Below are 16,891 nucleotides of genomic sequence, written 5' to 3'. Positions count from 1 at the left end.
CTGCTCCGAGACATGATCAAGACTCTTGAATAATCTCAGGAAATCCATATCTGACACATAGGGCCCCCCACCTAAAGAGGGGCTTGTGAACGCTGCATGCACCTTTGAGCTCAGCTTTGGAGTAAACTCAAACCTACACAGAACACAAGCTTCATTAAAATAATCCAAATGTTGGATCTGAAGCTAACAGAAAGAGCGCCGCCCCCCCAACACCCTGCTCACACTAACGGTACCATCTTTAAATGCACAACCCACCAACAAATATCAAAAGATTTGGAATAGCTTCTTTCCAGATTCTTACTTGACCCAGACTAAATAGTCCCACAATGCATCTCACTTTTTGACTATCCACCCTGAGCGGGGTCATGACCTTTTCTGCACTCCCTGTGAACATGTTGTTTTACATGTAACTGTTCCATGGCCGGAAAAACATCTGTGTCCTGCCCATCACGTTATGCTTTATGTTTAATAATGGAGTCAACAGAGCTTTCTTTGTGTGACCTTTATGTTCTAATATAACAAATTCTAGATCTGGAAGGAAATCTTTTGTTGCATTTTCCAGTTTGAGCCATTACGTGGTGCCACAGACCATTAGCTGTGTAAGTCTTACTTTTTCTGGCCTGCAGATTGCTCTGGGAACTGTCACCAACGTGGAAGAGGCTGTGAAGTGGCTCAGTTACACTTACCTGTATGTTCGAATGAGAGCGAACCCGCTGGCTTACGGCATCAACCACAAGGCGATTCAGGTGAGCGGGGCTTTGCCTGCATAGGCTGTTAGAGGCCCAAGTGAAACCCTAAATAGTAAACATAGAAACAGTTGAGAATTTCACAGTGAGGAAATTAACTTTTTGCAGATGGATCCGACTCTGGAGCTGTTCAGGACAGAGCTAGTGGTGGAGTCCGGCAGGAGACTGGATAAGGCCCACATGATCCGCTTCGAAGAGCGAACCGGCTACTTCGCCTCCACTGACCTGGGCCGCACTGCCAGTCATTTCTACATCAGATACAACACTATAGAGGTCAGCAGCACACAGCAGGAGTTGTGATGGGCTTTGCATCACTGGTTCAAGTCATGCTTGCAGCCATGGTGCAGAGGTAGAGCAGTTGACCAGACGATAGCAGGTTTGGTTCCTGCCCTGCCCGCCAATATGCCAAAGTGCCCTTGGGCACTGAAACCCACGTTGCTCCTGGTGCTTACAGTTTGGCACCAGAGTTCGGCAGCAGAGACGCCATCAGTGTGTAAATGGGACTGTAACTGTAAAGGACTTTGGGCCTTAAAGAAAGGTGTTAAAGCGCTATAAGTAGATGCCTTGCTCGTCTCACTGTCATGGCAGAACAGGCTTTTGACTTTCCACCTGCAGGTTGTTTGGTATAAGTTAACCAAATGCAGATGACGAAAAGGCAACAGTCAAATCAGGATTGCTACTAAATAGTGGCACTAACCATGATGTGAATATCGTCTGGATAGGTGGATGCAGAATAAATACCACTTACATGTCCAAGGACATTTACAGAACTGTTAGTAGCCTGTAAGTCTGCTGTAGCATTTGTCCACTGAACGTATATTTGGAAACTAACAGGGCTGAAGAGGTCTGCGCCTTTAAACACTGAGAGACTGCCTTTTTCACAGACTTTTTCACGATAGAACACCGTTTCTACAATGTTTGCCCCTTTTTTGTTGTTTCCTTTGAATAATGTGCATCGTTTCCTTTTTCCTTGTGTGAAGACTTTCAATGAGCTGTTCAGCTCTCAAAACACAGAAGCTGACATTCTCAACATCGTGTCCAAGGCAGAGGAGTTTGAGCAGCTCAAGGTGAGATGCCCTCGAGCCTCCATGTCTGACGAGCTGAGACCTTTCTGCAGTCCGCTAAAGACGTGAGGGAGAAGCTCACATGGAGGTCTGTTTGCAGGTGCGGGAGGAGGAGCTGGAGGAGCTGGATCAGATGCAAGTTAACTTCTGCGAGCTTCTGGCTGCAGGCGGGGTGGAAAACAGCTACGGCAAAGTGAACATTTTACTGCAGACGTACATCAGCCGAGGAGATGTGGACAGCTTCTCTCTCATCTCAGACCTGTCCTATGTGGCTCAGGTGAGATGGATCTGACTCAAATCCCAGTTCTAATGTGGCTCACTTGCTGCTGTTGGGATTTGGGGAGGTTCAGCAGGACCTTTCTTCTCTGTGGAGTTGCTTTATTTCTTTGCAGAAATGCTTGGAAACGTCCTCATGAATATGAGCGTTTTGCTGTTCTCGGAAGAGTTTGAACCAGACTTCCAGACAATGCAACTCTGTTTCTTTAACAAAAGTTTCATCATTTTTGGGCAACAGCTTTGCCCAAAACTGATGACTTTAGTCTGAGGTTTGTCTGCTGTGTTTTTGGTGACCCAGTGAACCTTTTTTCAGAATGCTGCTCGGATCATGAGGGCTCTGTTTGAGATCGCTTTGAGGAAGAGGTGGCCTGCTATGACCTACCGACTGCTCACCCTCTGCAAAGTGATTGACAAGCGGCTCTGGGGATTTGCCCACCCTCTCCGCCAATTCCCCAACCTAAGCCACATAGTGCTAAACCGCTTGGAGGAGAAGAAGCTCACTGTGGACAAGCTGAAGGAGATGAGGAAGGATGAAATTGGTAAAGCAGCCTCCATGTTTAGCGTACTGATGAGACACAGACAGACCCTTTTCCAAAACATTGCAGTATCATGGAAAAGTGTATTTGTTTCCTTAATTCCATAAAAAAAATTAAGCTTTCTTAGAATATAAAGTCTGGGTCCACATTGTTTTTTTTTACATAAATTGCGGTTTCAGCCCAGGAAACCCATGAAAACGGGATTTTATATACTGAGGATAAATCTGCTCAAACTTTTCATGACATGAACGTTTTAAAACTAAGTTTCACAGACTAATCATCTACGAAACTCAAAGCAGCTGCACAAGTTCTCCAGATGTCATGAAATTGTCTCAGTTTGGTTCAATATGAGGAAGACTTCTGACTTGATATTCAGCCAGAAGACCATCATGGATCCCCTCCAGTGTCTGGGTAAACCACTAAAGTTCTTAGCTAAGGAGGCTGGCTGGTCACAGAGCTCTGTGTCCGAGCAGATCAATGGAAAGTCTAATGGAAGGACAAAATGTGGCAGGAGAAGATGTAGCAAAAGAGACGGCCGTGGGCTTCCGCTGATCATCAAAAGCTTTCAAGAACCTCCAGACCTCCAGAAAGAGTGGAATAAGATGGAAAAATCGGCTTTAAAACCCACCACATTCAGACACATTTGGGAGACGGGCTCCAACTGTCGGCTTCCTCGGATCAAACCACTTCTGAGCCCGGACCAGCGGAGGAAAAGTCTCAACTGAGCCTAGAAGGACTGGGCTGTTCGCCAGTGGTCCGAAGTCCTGGTTCTGATGAAAGGAAAGCATGCCTTTCATTTGGGAATCAAGGTCCAAGGATTTGGAGGAAAACTGGTGAGGAGCAGAACCCGAGCTGCTGGAGGTCCAGAGAGAAATCTCCACAGTCTGTCAAAATTTAGGCTGCAATGTCCAGCGCTGGTGTAGGTAAATTCATCACTGCAACGGTCTAGCAGAATGTTTAGAGGACTTCAGGATTCGTTCTGCTGAGATTTCAGCTTCCAGCAGGACCTGGACCTGCCCATACCCCCAGGAGTACCAGAACCTAGTTTGATATCTGTGTCATCACACTGCTGGACTGGCCCGCCAACTCCCCAGAACAAAACCCCCCTGAAAGTGAATGGGGTATGAGGTGGGAAATAAGGAGCAGAAAACTACAAAACAAAGAAGAGCTGACAACAAGCATCAAAACAATCTGGGCCGCCATCACTCCCACGCAATGTCACAAGCTGATTACATCAATGCCACGGCGCATGCAGGCTGTTATTCAGGCAAAGGGAGTCCCAACCAAGTACTGAAGATGGACATTTAGAGAAAAACTTTTTTGATTGATTTGATCATAATCTCTGTCTTCATATTTTTGCAAAAACTGAGATGTCATTTTTTGAAATTCTGTTTTCATGGGTTTTATGAGCTGGACCACCAATTTATGCAAAAATGAACAACTAAATACTTGCAATCAATTAAACAGTGGGCCCTGAATCTATATTCTTTGAAAGTTATTTTTTTTGGAATGGAATTATGGAAATGAATAAACTTTTCCATGATATTGGAAAGGCTCTATTGATCACCATGTAGATTAAAGGGAGCTTTGGGAGATCCCTGTCCTTTCATGAAGAAACTTATCCTGCTAATGCCTGCTGTGTCTTTGTCAGGTCACATGCTCCACCATGTAAACATTGGCTTAACGGTCAAACAGTGCGTGCATCAGATTCCTTCCATCCTGATGGAGGCTAGCATCCAGCCAATCACACGCACCGTTCTACGAGTTCGTCTGATGGTCACGCCCGACTTTCGCTGGAATGACCAGGTGACACAAAATTCTTTTGCCTTCGTGGTTTCTAGGCATTTGATCTTCAAGAATACACCACCTTGACAAATCTGAGTCGTTCAGTATTGGCGGTTTGTGAAGGGTGTGAAGTCACAAAGGCTTTCGGATAAGCTGTAGCTCCTCCCATCGACGTTTGCATCCATCACTAATCCATCACTTTTTATGTATCCTCTGTTTGGCTCAGGTGCACGGGTCAGTGGGAGAGCCGTGGTGGTTGTGGGTGGAAGACCCCATCAATGATCACATCTACCATTCTGAGTACTTTCTTCTCCAGAAGAAGCAGGTTGGTGTTAACATGAAGCAGCAGCAGAGGCTCTCGCATGTGAAGGAGCGCTAAAGCTTCTGCTGGCTTCTTGTCCCTCATGCAGGTGGTCTCCAAAGAGCCTCAGCATGTTGTGTTCACCATTCCCATTTTTGAGCCGCTGCCCTCGCAGTACTACATCAGGGCAGTGTCTGATCGCTGGCTGGGGGCTGAGGCTGTCTGCATCATCAACTTCCAGAACCTCGTTTTACCTGAGAGACACCCCCCCCACACAGGTATGCACCGTTTTCACCTGCAGTCATCTTTACCTCAGGATCCCTCTTTAGGAAGTCGTACCAGCATTTGCTGATCCGTATATCATTCGTGAAGGAATCATTGACATACAGGTTGAACCAAAGAAGGGCTAAATAAATGTAAAATAGTCTGAGGGTCAAAGGCTTCTCAACAGTGAAGGAGACTCTCCTTCTCCTGACTTGTACTAATTTCATCACGTCGGTGTTTGAAAGCCTTTGTTCTTCAGTAACTCATGCTAAGATCTGTCAAAGCTGAATGTGTTTTGTTCAAGTCTATAAGTCAAGGTTTCAATTGCAGCTCTGAGACCACAAAAACTAACAAAGAAAAATGTCTTTTCTCACTAAGATTAAAATAACTGAATATATTTTAAAGGAACGCAGTTTGAAGTAATATCCATAACCAGATATTTTCTGCTGTGCAGCTTGGAGAAAATGTCTTTTTTTTTCTTTTGGGTTTCAGAGCTGCTGGACCTGCAGCCTTTACCGGTTATTGCACTGAGGAACCCAGAGTATGAGAGCCTGTACAAGTTCACTCACTTCAACCCCATCCAGACCCAGATCTTCCACACCCTGTACCACACGGACACGAACGTCCTGCTGGGAGCCCCTACCGGCTCTGGGAAGACCATCGCTGCAGAAATGGCCATGTTCCGGGTCTTCAACAAATATCCGTCCTCCAAGGTTCGGCCTTCTGGCTTCTATATATGCATATCTATCTACCGTATTTATTAATCACTTAAATGGGATTCTATTAGCATTTATGTGGCGCTGGGCTGGAAATCCATTATACTGATTAGTTTGAATGTGCTGTTAGATACATTTTTAGGGAAATCTGAATTTTGTTCTCTTCAGTTGTTTCTTACTGCTGTCTCTTACAAACGAGAGTAAATTATTTGTTGGGATTTTTTACAGGTGGTGTACATTGCACCCCTCAAAGCTCTGGTAAGGGAGAGGATGGAAGACTGGAAGATCAGGATTCAGGAAAAGTTGGGCAAAAAGTAAGAGCAGCACGCAGTCGGTATGTTTAAGGTTCCTGCGTCTGCAGCAGCGCCGTCAGTCTCAGCTCTTCTTACTAATCAGGACACTGCAGTATTTTGCACACAGTTTAGTGCTCAGTGGGTTTCATCACACATTTCCTATCATTTTCTGATTTACTATACAGGCATCTCAAAAGTACTCAGTATCTGGCAAAATACTTAGTGATTAGGGAGGGAATTTGAAAACACCCTTTTAGAGACAGCTGTGTTGTTAGACGCTGATGCTATGATGCTAATGATCTGTGGCGTCTGCCGCCAGCATGTGACCACAAACTGGTTCAATGCAGACGATATTTCCCCGAATGGACTTTAAGACGTGGAGGATGAATAAACCATTCATAGGACATTCATAAAAAGGTGGTATTTTCCACTTTGAATGCAACTTTATTAAGCAGCATTTTTCGTAACATTACAGAGCCCCCCGACCCCCATGAGTCTCTATAGAAGCCTGCATCTTTGGTGTCATTGACATACTGTCTAGTATCCAAAACATGATCATGTTTTCAGGCTGTTTTTGTAAGGATTTCATATTGAAATGAATCAATTGGGGGTGTAATTAGAAAAAAACAATAAATCTGTCCTCCAATGTTAGGCCTTCTGGCTTCTATATATGCATATCTATCTATATATTAATAATTTATATGTGATTCTATTGGGATTTATGTGGGGCTGGGTGGGAAATCAATTTTATTGATTTGTTCGAATTTGCTGTTTAACCCTTGTGCTATCCTAGGCACTTTAACATTGGGAGTTGGGTCATCTAGACCCACTAGACAGTGTGATAAACCTTCTTTCTTCAATGATTTGTGATTTTCACTGGTGTCCATGGATTACATGAAATCTTTCCACCTTTATCCACCTTTGTCATGGTAGGGAGAACACGTGGGGTCATCTAAGATACATTTTTGGGGAATTTCTTTTGTCTTCAGTTTTTATTACTGGTGTTTTTTTTCACAAATGAGAGTAAAATATTTGTTAGGATTTTTTTTACAGCCTTTAACATACTTTTAACCTTAATTTTCTTTATGTCCTCCATCATGAGAAAAAGGCTACAAGAACATGTTCAAAACACCATTTCCATTGGAGCGGCTCTTTAAAGTCTAACATTTTCCATTTGTTGTGCATAAAGAGTGGTAGAGTTGACCGGTGATGTGACTCCAGACGTGAGAGCCATCGCGCAGGCGGACCTGATAGTCACCACGCCTGAGAAATGGGATGGAGTGAGCCGGAGCTGGCAGAACCGCAGTTACGTTCAGAAAGTGGCCATTCTCATCATCGATGAGATCCACCTGCTGGGTAAGAGCGCTGCGGCTACCCTTGGTTGCAGCTGAGCGCACGCAGGCGCCTCATTCTCTCAGCCTTCATTAACTGGACCCTACTGTCTCCAGGGGAGGACAGAGGTCCGGTGTTAGAGGTCATCGTGTCCAGAACCAACTTCATCTCCTCCCACACGTCTAAGAGCGTGCGAGTGGTGGGTCTGTCCACAGCTCTGGCCAATGCTCGAGACCTGGCCGACTGGCTGGGTATCAAACAGGTCAGCCCCCAGCAGCAGCCCCTCCCTCTTCAGTGCTGCTGCTTCATCATATCTCCCTGACTTCCTTACTGCTTTATGTCTTCAAGGTGGGTTTATTTAATTTCCGCCCGTCTGTGCGTCCCGTTCCTCTGGAAGTCCACATCCACGGTTTTCCAGGACAACACTACTGTCCCCGCATGGCCAGCATGAATAAACCCACCTTTCAAGGTACTTGCACACCTTATTTTCCTCTCTTTCTTGGTTCTTATGTTTGATTTAGCTTCAAAAATGTGAAGAAAAGCCCACATTTACGGTTTGCAGCCATTGTGTGACACAAAAACCAGAACTTTGAACCAGAAATGTGAAAATATTTCCAGTTTCTCTTCCAATCCCTTCCTATGAGCATGCTGACAGATTCAGAGTGAGTTTTAGTGCTCAGTGGGTTTCATCACACAGTCTGTTACTGTTTTCTTCAAAGAACAGCAAATGAAGCTGAGCTTGCTGTAATGGAAACCTGATCACCTTTTCTCTGCTAGAAAAAGCAGACTTCCTCAGCAGAAGCTGGTCCCCAGAGCAGTGTTTGGTAGAGACAGAGTGGGAGCATGTTCCTTCAACTTCAGAACAGAGACTTTGGTTGATCCCTGACGGTAAACAGTAGATAATCCTGCCACTTTGCTTCTGTCTCCTTAGCCATACGCAGCCATTCACCAGCCAAGCCTGTGCTCATCTTCGTGTCATCACGGAGGCAAACCCGGCTAACTGCCCTGGATCTCATTGCCTACCTAGCTACTGAGGACAACCCCAAGCAGTGGCTGCACCAGGATGAGAGAGAGGTTTGCTGCCATCATGTTGACAGAGGTCTGCTGGCTCCAACAGTCTCTGTAAAAACAGATGTTTCAGGAGAGAGAACCGATGTTTTCAGCTAAAACAACAAAAGGAATCTATTACTTTTGCAGAAGCAACGTTAAAATATAACATCTTTTTTGTCTTTAAACGTTTTATATTAGTGTTTCTAAATGTAAAAGAATGTTGTAGAACCCTGTACCTCTGATCAGCTGGATTCTGTTTCTGCAGATAGAAGACATCATCGCCACGGTGAGGGACTCCAACCTGAAGCTGACGCTGGCATTTGGGATTGGCCTGCACCATGCAGGTCTTCATGAGCGGGACAGAAAAACAGTGGAGGAGTTATTTGTCAACTGTAAGATCCAGGTAAAATAGAGTTGACCACAGCAAGACAATTTCAGCTGCATGATGGAGCTCTGCTGCTGCTTTCTGTCCTCTCATCCATGACATGATGTCACAATGGGAGCAATCAAACCAGAGCAAGCTTTTCTCTGCATTAACATAGTCTTTGTGAGGCCTGTGTTACGTTCTGATTGTCATTTGTTGAAACAGGTTCTGGTAGCTACCAGTACTCTGGCATGGGGAGTCAACTTTCCTGCTCACCTGGTGGTGGTGAAGGGCACCGAATACTACGACGGCAAATCCAGGCGCTACGTTGATTACCCAATAACTGGTACGGTACACCACTGCCCGTCCTGTGTGATGGACAAATAGTGTGACCTTTTCACCTGCTGCACCATCTCCTCAAGCTCTCAGTCTCCAGTCGAATGTGTCCAGTGGCCTTTGTCGTCATGCTTACCTTTACCTGCTGTGTGTCTGTGCAGATGTTCTGCAAATGATGGGCCGGGCAGGTCGCCCTCAGTTTGACGAGCAGGGCAAAGCGGTCATTCTGGTGCACGACATCAAGAAGGACTTCTATAAGAAGTTCCTGTACGAGCCGTTCCCTGTAGAGTCCAGGTAGTACTGCCCCCCTGTCTGCTTCAGTGTGCTGCAGTTTCTCTTTCTGTTCATCCACCAAAGCTGCCATTCAAGCACATTGAACCCGAGTGCTGAAGCTCCAGAGCTGGCTTTGGTGGGGTCTCTGGGAAACCTTCTTTAGCCAGTTTCAGGTCTGTTCTGCCGCTGAATCCCTCCGAAGAAATTCAGATGAAATGCAGGAAAGAAAAGTCTGACTTTTAGGAAATCTGTATCCCTGGAGACGCAGACATAAGGAATACCGTATATCTTCCAGGAGTGGCCGGTCTTTAATTGACGGCGGGGCTACTATTAGAAGATATACGGTACCTCAGGCTGTTGTCCACGGAACTCTCATGGTTCTCTTGAACACCGATCTAACACCAGAAGGTCTTCAGAGAAAATGAGTGAACTTTAAATCAATTGATCAGCAGCTGTACTGTGCTGGACAATGAAACTTAGAACATTAAACCCCACAGAAGAAAGCAATTGCTGTTCACAAGTCCGGTTTTGCAGGTCAAGGTTCAGGGATCTTGAGAAAGTCTCACATCTCTCTGTTTTGTCTGCACAGCCTCCTCAGTGTTCTGTCAGACCATCTGAATGCAGAGATTGCTGCTGGAACCATTTCATCCAAGCAGGACGCCATGGACTACATCACCTGGACTTACTTCTTCAGACGCCTGGTGATGAACCCCAGGTCAGAAACCTCCATTCCTTATCACAGCAGCAGACCTGAGCCCACAGAGCTGTCCCACATCTAGATACAGGCATGTTGTTGTCAGGAAGGAAGTGACTGCTCTGAGCTAACCCTAACCCTAACCCATGACCTCCAATCCATAGAGCTAGAAAACCAGAGGAACATCTCAGTAGAACCACTATAACATTATTTGTTTCTCCAGAGTTTAGGTTCATTAGTTATATCATTATAAAACCACTTCATTTTCATTTGCTAATGCAAGGAAAAAAGCCACACCCAGCATGCATTGAGAGAATCTGCATGAAATGCATGCTGGTCATGATGCCATGCAGCCCCGCCCCTCAATGGGTGTGGCCTTTTTTTGCAGTTATTACAGTCTTGCAGACACCAGCCATGAATCCATCAACAAATATCTGTCTAACCTGGTGGAACAGAGCCTTCGGGACCTGGAGATTTCTCACTGCATTGAGATAAAGGAGGTATGTGTTATTGGCTGTATTCTTCTGCAGCTGTGTTGCCAGTAAAGTCCTGTGACCGTCACACTAATGCTCTTGATGCTGCAGGATGAGCGGACGGTCGAGCCTCTGACTTACGGCCGCATCGCTTCCTATTACTACCTGAAGCACCAGAGCGTTGGCATGTTCAAAGAGCGTCTGAGGGCCGAGCTGCTCATCCCGGAGTTGCTCTCCATCCTCACAGTGAGTGTCACTCCACACAACGTCGAGAACACTCTTGGTGGCAGGAATTCAAAAATGAGGGTTTAGTTCTTAATGCCCTGCTGGCGGGAAAGCCCTGGTTCCATCTGCTCTATGTTCAAACACGTTTGCTCATTTCCCTGTTTACTTCAGGACTGTTCTGTTCATTGACTTTGCTCGCTGGCATTTTCCATGTCTTTGCATTCTCTGTAGAATCTCTGAGACGTCCACCCAACTGTCTCTTCATGATCGTTCTTTTGGTTTGAACCTCAGTGTTTACCCAAAGCCCAAATACAGAACCATGATGCTGGTTTAAAGGACGGTCTGAAGACGAAGCAAAACACTATCAGAGAATGTTCTCAGAGTTACCTTGGCTCCAGATATCATCAGCTTGCAGTGGCTTATCTTTCATGTGGCTGTCTCAGGATGCAGAGGAGTACGCTGAGCTGCCAGTGAGACACAACGAGGACCAGCTGAACAGCCAGCTGGCACAACAGCTCCCCCTGCAGGTCAACCCCCATTCGTTTGACAGCGCTCATGCAAAGACCCACCTGCTGCTGCAGGCCCACTTCAGCCGGGCCCAGCTGCCCTGCAGCGACTACAGCACAGACACCAAAACGGTGCTGGACAACGCTATCCGGATCTGTCAGGTACACCTCGCCTTTTATGTTTAGGATCCCCGTGGTCAGTTCTTCTCTGTTTTCTGTTGAAGCTATTGGAGCTGGGTGTAGGTGTACTGCTATCATTTCTGTGTCATGGGTCATTTAAGGTAGCTCTAATGTTGTTTCAATGCTTTATCTACGTGAATTCAGTTTGTTAAGCTTTGTGAACATCTGCTCGCCCTGCAGGCCATGCTGGATGTTGCTGCAAATGAAGGATGGCTTGTTACAGCAATAAGCATCTGTAACCTGGTGCAGATGGTTGTCCAGGGCCGCTGGCTGCATGACTCGTCTTTACTGACATTACCACATATTGAACAGCAGCACCTCCACCTGTTCAGGTAATTGCTTTACTGTTCCACAGAAAGTTGGTGTGTTCGTGATGTTTCAGACGATCGTGCTGCATCAGTTAGAAATGGAAAACGACTCATTTCCTTTGGCAAAAATTGGGTTTTCACCCCGGTCTGCAAGTATCACAGACATGATAGAGGGTCCTGAATGGCTAAAAGGGAGCCTGAAGTGGGACGGGTACAGTGACTGAACATGGCTGACTGGATGAGACAGAGGAAAAAATGGGTCCACCAATGCACATGTTCCATTTGCTCGTACAGAACTGGGAAAAAAGGCTTTTGTCTTTTCTGCCCCCTCCACATGGAACACTCTACAAAAAAGATGGAAATTAAAAGAACTCATTCCTCTGAATATTTTTAAATCCAAGCTGAGATTGGAGGAGAAAGTCACTTTTAACTGTACCTGTTTTACATGAGCTCTCATTTTTTATTTATGTTTTTAATGTTGACATTTTTATTGTAAATGTAGTTTATTGTTTCCCCCCTAGCTAGGACTCCCTCGAAAAAGAGATTCTTAATCTCAATGGGACAATTCCTGGGTAAATAAAGGTTTAATTAAAAAAAATATTTTCACACCCCTAATGTTTAGATTTAGATATTAACACATTTAGGCTTTAACAACATCAAAATTAGATCTTTAAAACAAAATTCAACCTCATCTCCTTTTATAATCATTATAATTCTATAATTACACCACATAGGAAGCAAGAAAGATTAGTAAGGGTGAAGTGAGGGGCGGTATTGGAGAGGGGCTGCCAAAAAAAATAATTTTTGTTTAGTGGAAAACATTCTACAAACTCCTTTTCTAAACAATTCTATAGGAAATGGACAAAAAAGAACAGAAGAGGTGAGGAGGAGGGCTTCACTGGAACAATCCAGGGACTTCCTGAATTGATCGCTGCTTGCAATGGAAACGAAAGTGTTTTCACGGCCATGGTCAGCTCAGAGATCCACTCCAGCCAGGCTGCACAGGTGAGACTATTCACTGTTCAATACGTCTGCTTCAGTTTACAGGGCCGGTATGAACACACAGCTCTAAGAACCTCACCTTTCTCCTGACAGACATGGGCCTTCCTGAGTCACCTCCCCATGCTGGAGGTCAGAATGAGTGTGAAGGGCTGGTGGGAGGAGAACCAGGAACAGATGGAGCGCCCGGTCCACATAGTCAGCAAGAATCTGCGTGAGGATAGGAACTGGTTGGACATCCATGCTGACCAGGAATACGTCCTACAGGTGTGCCTGCATCGGATAACCGTGGGCCAGCAGAAGGTTAGTGTGCCTGGTGCCCCAGCACCTTTGACCTCCTCTGCAGTCTCAGCAGAAGCCCTGTGGACACGGTTAGCTTCTGCTCCTTCTCTGAGCGTTTGCATGGGAGCTGTTACAGCTCTCATTCAACTGTAAGATTGCGCACTAACCGGCTAACGCTGAAGCTACCTTCACACCGACCTCAGCAATGCACGTTTAAGAGACTACTTTCCAATGAAGTCAATAGAAACATGCAGATACTCGCTTCGGGCTTCGGCGTTCAAAACTCTCGCGATTGTGTGTTGCTACACAAGTTTCTACAACCGTTTTTGGGCTCCACATACCAAACATACCTGTTTGCGTGTTGGAAGTGAAACCAGTTGAACTTTAACCCATCAGGGGCTTGGATTCGGAAGTGGCGTATGGATGGCGTCTCTTTTAATTCACGGAAGTACCAACTGACTTGATCACGGAGGAGAAATTATTAATTGTGATTTCGGAGCGTGACCTTTTAATGCTGCGATCTCCCCAAACGTGACTTGGCAAGAGAGCTCCAATTTTAAGTCAATAGTACGTACGCAATCTGAGGTTGTGTGGCGTGATTTGAGCAACGGGCATGGCTGGGCGGTCTGGTAGCCGTGCGATTTGGGCAGAAAGGTTGGACTCAACATGACGTTTTCAGTGACTCGATCAGCGGGTAGAATACAAATCATGTATGGTGGATCGATCCAATAGTTCTCCTGAACTTCCAGCCATTTTCTCAACCTGCTGTTTCCCTTTTGGGGCAACAGGGTTGCTGGAGCGCACCCCCAGCTACTGTTGGGTGAAGGCGGGTACACCCTGGACGGTCTGTTGCATGGCCCATGGGACTGGACCGATTGGGTCCGCCACACCAGCCCCCCAGGAAGAAAGAAGGCAGCTGCGGCATGCAGGATGCAGCCTGCTGGGTCCCCTAATTTTATTCTTGTTTTTATTTCTCCCTTCTGGCATTAATGCGGGACAGTTAGCCTTCAAACGGGGTCACAGAGAGACGGAAACACATGGGAAGTGGCTGAGGATCAGATGCAGCTCTTGCAGCGGGAGTGATGTCATGAATCCAGACATGGAGACAGGATTACCGATGATTTTGTAGAAATCTGCAAAATGAATAAACCCGATCTCTAAACATCATCCGGGTTTTTTATTGCATTGGACATGTATGTGTGGGTTTTTAGAGAAGGTTTGGATCATGCTAATGAGATTGGAGTCTCAGAAATATGTGTAGTAGGCTGTAGATAAGAACTGGACTGATTGACCCCTCCCCTCTGGCGTTTTTCATGATTTTTCATATATATATATATATATATATATATATATATATATATATATATATATATATATATATATATATATATATATATTTTGTCTCTAGTCATAAACTGGCAGATGCCTCGATAAGGAGAAACAAACAGACAGAGCCCCCTCTCCCTTCCTACGGTCTGAAATATTATTTTGGTTCCTCAGCAAGTGTCCTTGACCACTATATCCTGCTGTTCTTAAACCTTTCTGAGTAAACGATAGCCATACATATGATCATATATTACCTTTGGCTACCTTCACGGACAAAGTGGATGTGTGTGTTAGCCTGTGGGCGGAGCTGGTATTGCAGACTCATCCTCACTTTGTGACATCACAGTTTGAGGACCCACTCATTTTCGTGGATTGGAAGGCGCTTGTGCTAAGAGAGCAGGTTTTTAGAAGAACACTCAGAAATGCATGAATGGATCAAAAAACCGCTTTGGACTTGTCTTAGTGAGGAATGAACATTATAAGACACTGATTTTGCATATTTAGGCTCTTTAAAGCCAAATATTAACAAAAAATTCAAGGTAATGCATTTTTAAAAACTATATGACTTTTAATTAAATAGGCCTGACACATCCTGGGGAAAAGATACAAGAACATGACACGGATTGTTTCATAATGCCATAAATTTACTCATACCTCTATGTGATTTGTGTCTGTCCTTGCAGAAAAAGCAGGACGGAAAGGCTGTGGCTCCTCGCTTTCCCAAGGTGAAGGATGAGGGCTGGTTTCTAGTCCTGGGGGAGGTGGATCGCAGAGAGCTGCTGGCTGTCAAACGAGTTGGTTATGTGCGCAGTCGAACTGTTGCATCTGTGGCCTTTTACACACCAGAGAAGCCTGGAAGGTAAAGTACTGGGCAGCAACAGCAGACCCACACAAACACTGCAGGCAAATGGGAAGGGTTTTTTGTTTTTGTTTAAGAAATGCTCTTTTATAGTCACCTGTGTGCTGGACACCCCTTAAATGAATCATTAGACTCACCTGTGGTTGAATGCCTGTTAGAATTGAATTTTATAAGTCTTAAATTTGGCTTTTCTCCTAAGACTGACTGGGGTGTACTTATTTTTGCAACACGGGGTTGAATTAATTTGTCAGGAAAACCACTTTTTTGTGTTTGCAAATGGTGCATATCTTTGTGGGTGTATTTTGTAGTATAGTATTTCACAGAAAATGTATATATATATATATCTTGCATGCCGAAAAAGTGTGGTCACCCCTGCTCTAGATGCTTTAAGCGTAGGGGTAGACTTCATCATGTGACAATGCTGCATCTTCTCTCTGTTCTCAGGTACATCTACACGCTTTATGTGATGAGTGACAGCTACCTGGGCCTGGACCAACAGTACGACCTGCACCTGAATGTTACACCTGCCAGCATCGCAGCTCAGGTCAATACAGAGGTGTTGGACTGAGCAACCTCTTCGTTTCAGCACAGGGGACCACCCAAAAGGGGTGTTTTGCTGTCCTTGATTGTGTTTGTGTGATCACCTGAGTGTCCTAATCAAGCCAGTTGATCGTTTTTCTTTGAATCAGCTTGCTGGAAGGGGCTCCAACAATCATGAAAAGTCTGTAAAATAAAGCACAGGGAGTGGAATGAGATGCCTTCAGTGAGTATTATGATTGTAAAGGCAGAGTCTGTCTGTGATCTGAAGACAAGAACATTCAGGTAGGGGGTGCATAAACTGCATGGACTTCTGGGTCCCAGACCAAACCCAACCCAGCACTGAGGTGGTCTTGGTCTGTAGTTGTACTGCAGCTCCTGATAAGAATGTTCGTTCTCAGTGGACCTTCTCTGTAAAATAACTATTAAAAATGATATCTTCTTACATCTGTTGACAAAAATCTGAGACCATCTTGGAGCTCTGTTTCTTTGGCCTTCATTTAATCCAACCGGTGGGGTTTTCTCACAGCAGAAAACCTTTTCCTGGTGATTTGGTTAAACCCTCCTGAAATGTTCTAAAGCTGTTTCTCTGGCTCCATCTTCCTCGCCGAAGGTCGTCCTTCCGTTGCCTCCTCTGCAGTCACTCATCTTTCAGATTGCAGTAGTTGCAGAGATGTAATCAATCATCGTGTGTTGTCCTGCTTCTGCCCACGCCCTCCACCTTCTGGAAGAACGTGCACGCTGTGAAACAGTAATCTGCTTTTGATACCAGAATCTACTGAGAGGATGATGATGAGCTACAAAAACTGGCAGAAGTAAAAAGATATATAAAATAATACAAGATGGTAAAGCAACAAAAATACTCCAAGAGTGAAGATTTGGAACAACTTTACAGAGTTGATCTCCACCAAACTAAAGTTCTGCCCGACCATCAACTGACCAACAGAGTGAGGATGCATCAGCAAGAACAAGACCCGGGCAATAAACAGCAACGCAATGCCAGTTATCAGATATCCTGCAGGGGTAATAAGATGGCCAAAGGAAGAGATACAGACCTCATAGGTTAAGACACTAAAGCTCCTCACCATACATGGAGGGTTCTATCACATATCCAGCTCACTGAGACTGTACGCTAGCTGCAAGGACGGAGGCCAAGGACTAGTGAG

The 16,891-nt window shown here is 45.2% G+C and overlaps 1 protein-coding gene across 4 annotated transcripts in view; it reads left to right on the top strand.

Moving 5' to 3' along the window:
- ascc3 (activating signal cointegrator 1 complex subunit 3) overlaps positions 1-16,186 on the top strand; it is a 31,409-nt gene extending 15,223 nt beyond the window's left edge. For all 4 annotated transcript variants that reach the window (XM_023964176.2, XM_023964174.2, XM_078933424.1 and 1 more), the window contains exons 17-42: positions 627-746; positions 855-1,019; positions 1,727-1,813; positions 1,911-2,087; positions 2,400-2,625; positions 4,274-4,428; positions 4,634-4,732; positions 4,818-4,986; positions 5,465-5,685; positions 5,917-6,002; positions 7,171-7,337; positions 7,430-7,575; positions 7,662-7,782; positions 8,245-8,387; positions 8,629-8,766; positions 8,953-9,073; positions 9,225-9,357; positions 9,926-10,051; positions 10,419-10,530; positions 10,615-10,749; positions 11,172-11,396; positions 11,595-11,746; positions 12,577-12,727; positions 12,818-13,024; positions 15,013-15,188; positions 15,633-16,186. In XM_023964176.2, the coding sequence (XP_023819944.1) occupies positions 627-746; positions 855-1,019; positions 1,727-1,813; positions 1,911-2,087; positions 2,400-2,625; positions 4,274-4,428; positions 4,634-4,732; positions 4,818-4,986; positions 5,465-5,685; positions 5,917-6,002; positions 7,171-7,337; positions 7,430-7,575; positions 7,662-7,782; positions 8,245-8,387; positions 8,629-8,766; positions 8,953-9,073; positions 9,225-9,357; positions 9,926-10,051; positions 10,419-10,530; positions 10,615-10,749; positions 11,172-11,396; positions 11,595-11,746; positions 12,577-12,727; positions 12,818-13,024; positions 15,013-15,188; positions 15,633-15,756 (3,882 nt within the window). In that variant the 3' untranslated portion in view covers positions 15,757-16,186. The remainder of the gene's footprint in view (positions 1-626; positions 747-854; positions 1,020-1,726; positions 1,814-1,910; positions 2,088-2,399; positions 2,626-4,273; positions 4,429-4,633; positions 4,733-4,817; positions 4,987-5,464; positions 5,686-5,916; positions 6,003-7,170; positions 7,338-7,429; positions 7,576-7,661; positions 7,783-8,244; positions 8,388-8,628; positions 8,767-8,952; positions 9,074-9,224; positions 9,358-9,925; positions 10,052-10,418; positions 10,531-10,614; positions 10,750-11,171; positions 11,397-11,594; positions 11,747-12,576; positions 12,728-12,817; positions 13,025-15,012; positions 15,189-15,632) is intronic.
- The last annotated feature ends 705 nt before the right edge of the window (positions 16,187-16,891 follow it).

This window comes from Oryzias latipes, chromosome 16 (genome assembly GCF_053564925.1).
Source record: "Oryzias latipes strain Hd-rR chromosome 16, Olatipes_Hd-rR_3.1".
NCBI lineage: Eukaryota > Metazoa > Chordata > Actinopteri > Beloniformes > Adrianichthyidae > Oryzias > Oryzias latipes.
Note: the sequence above shows the minus strand (reverse complement) of the source record. Positions and strands in the feature narration are given on the sequence as shown.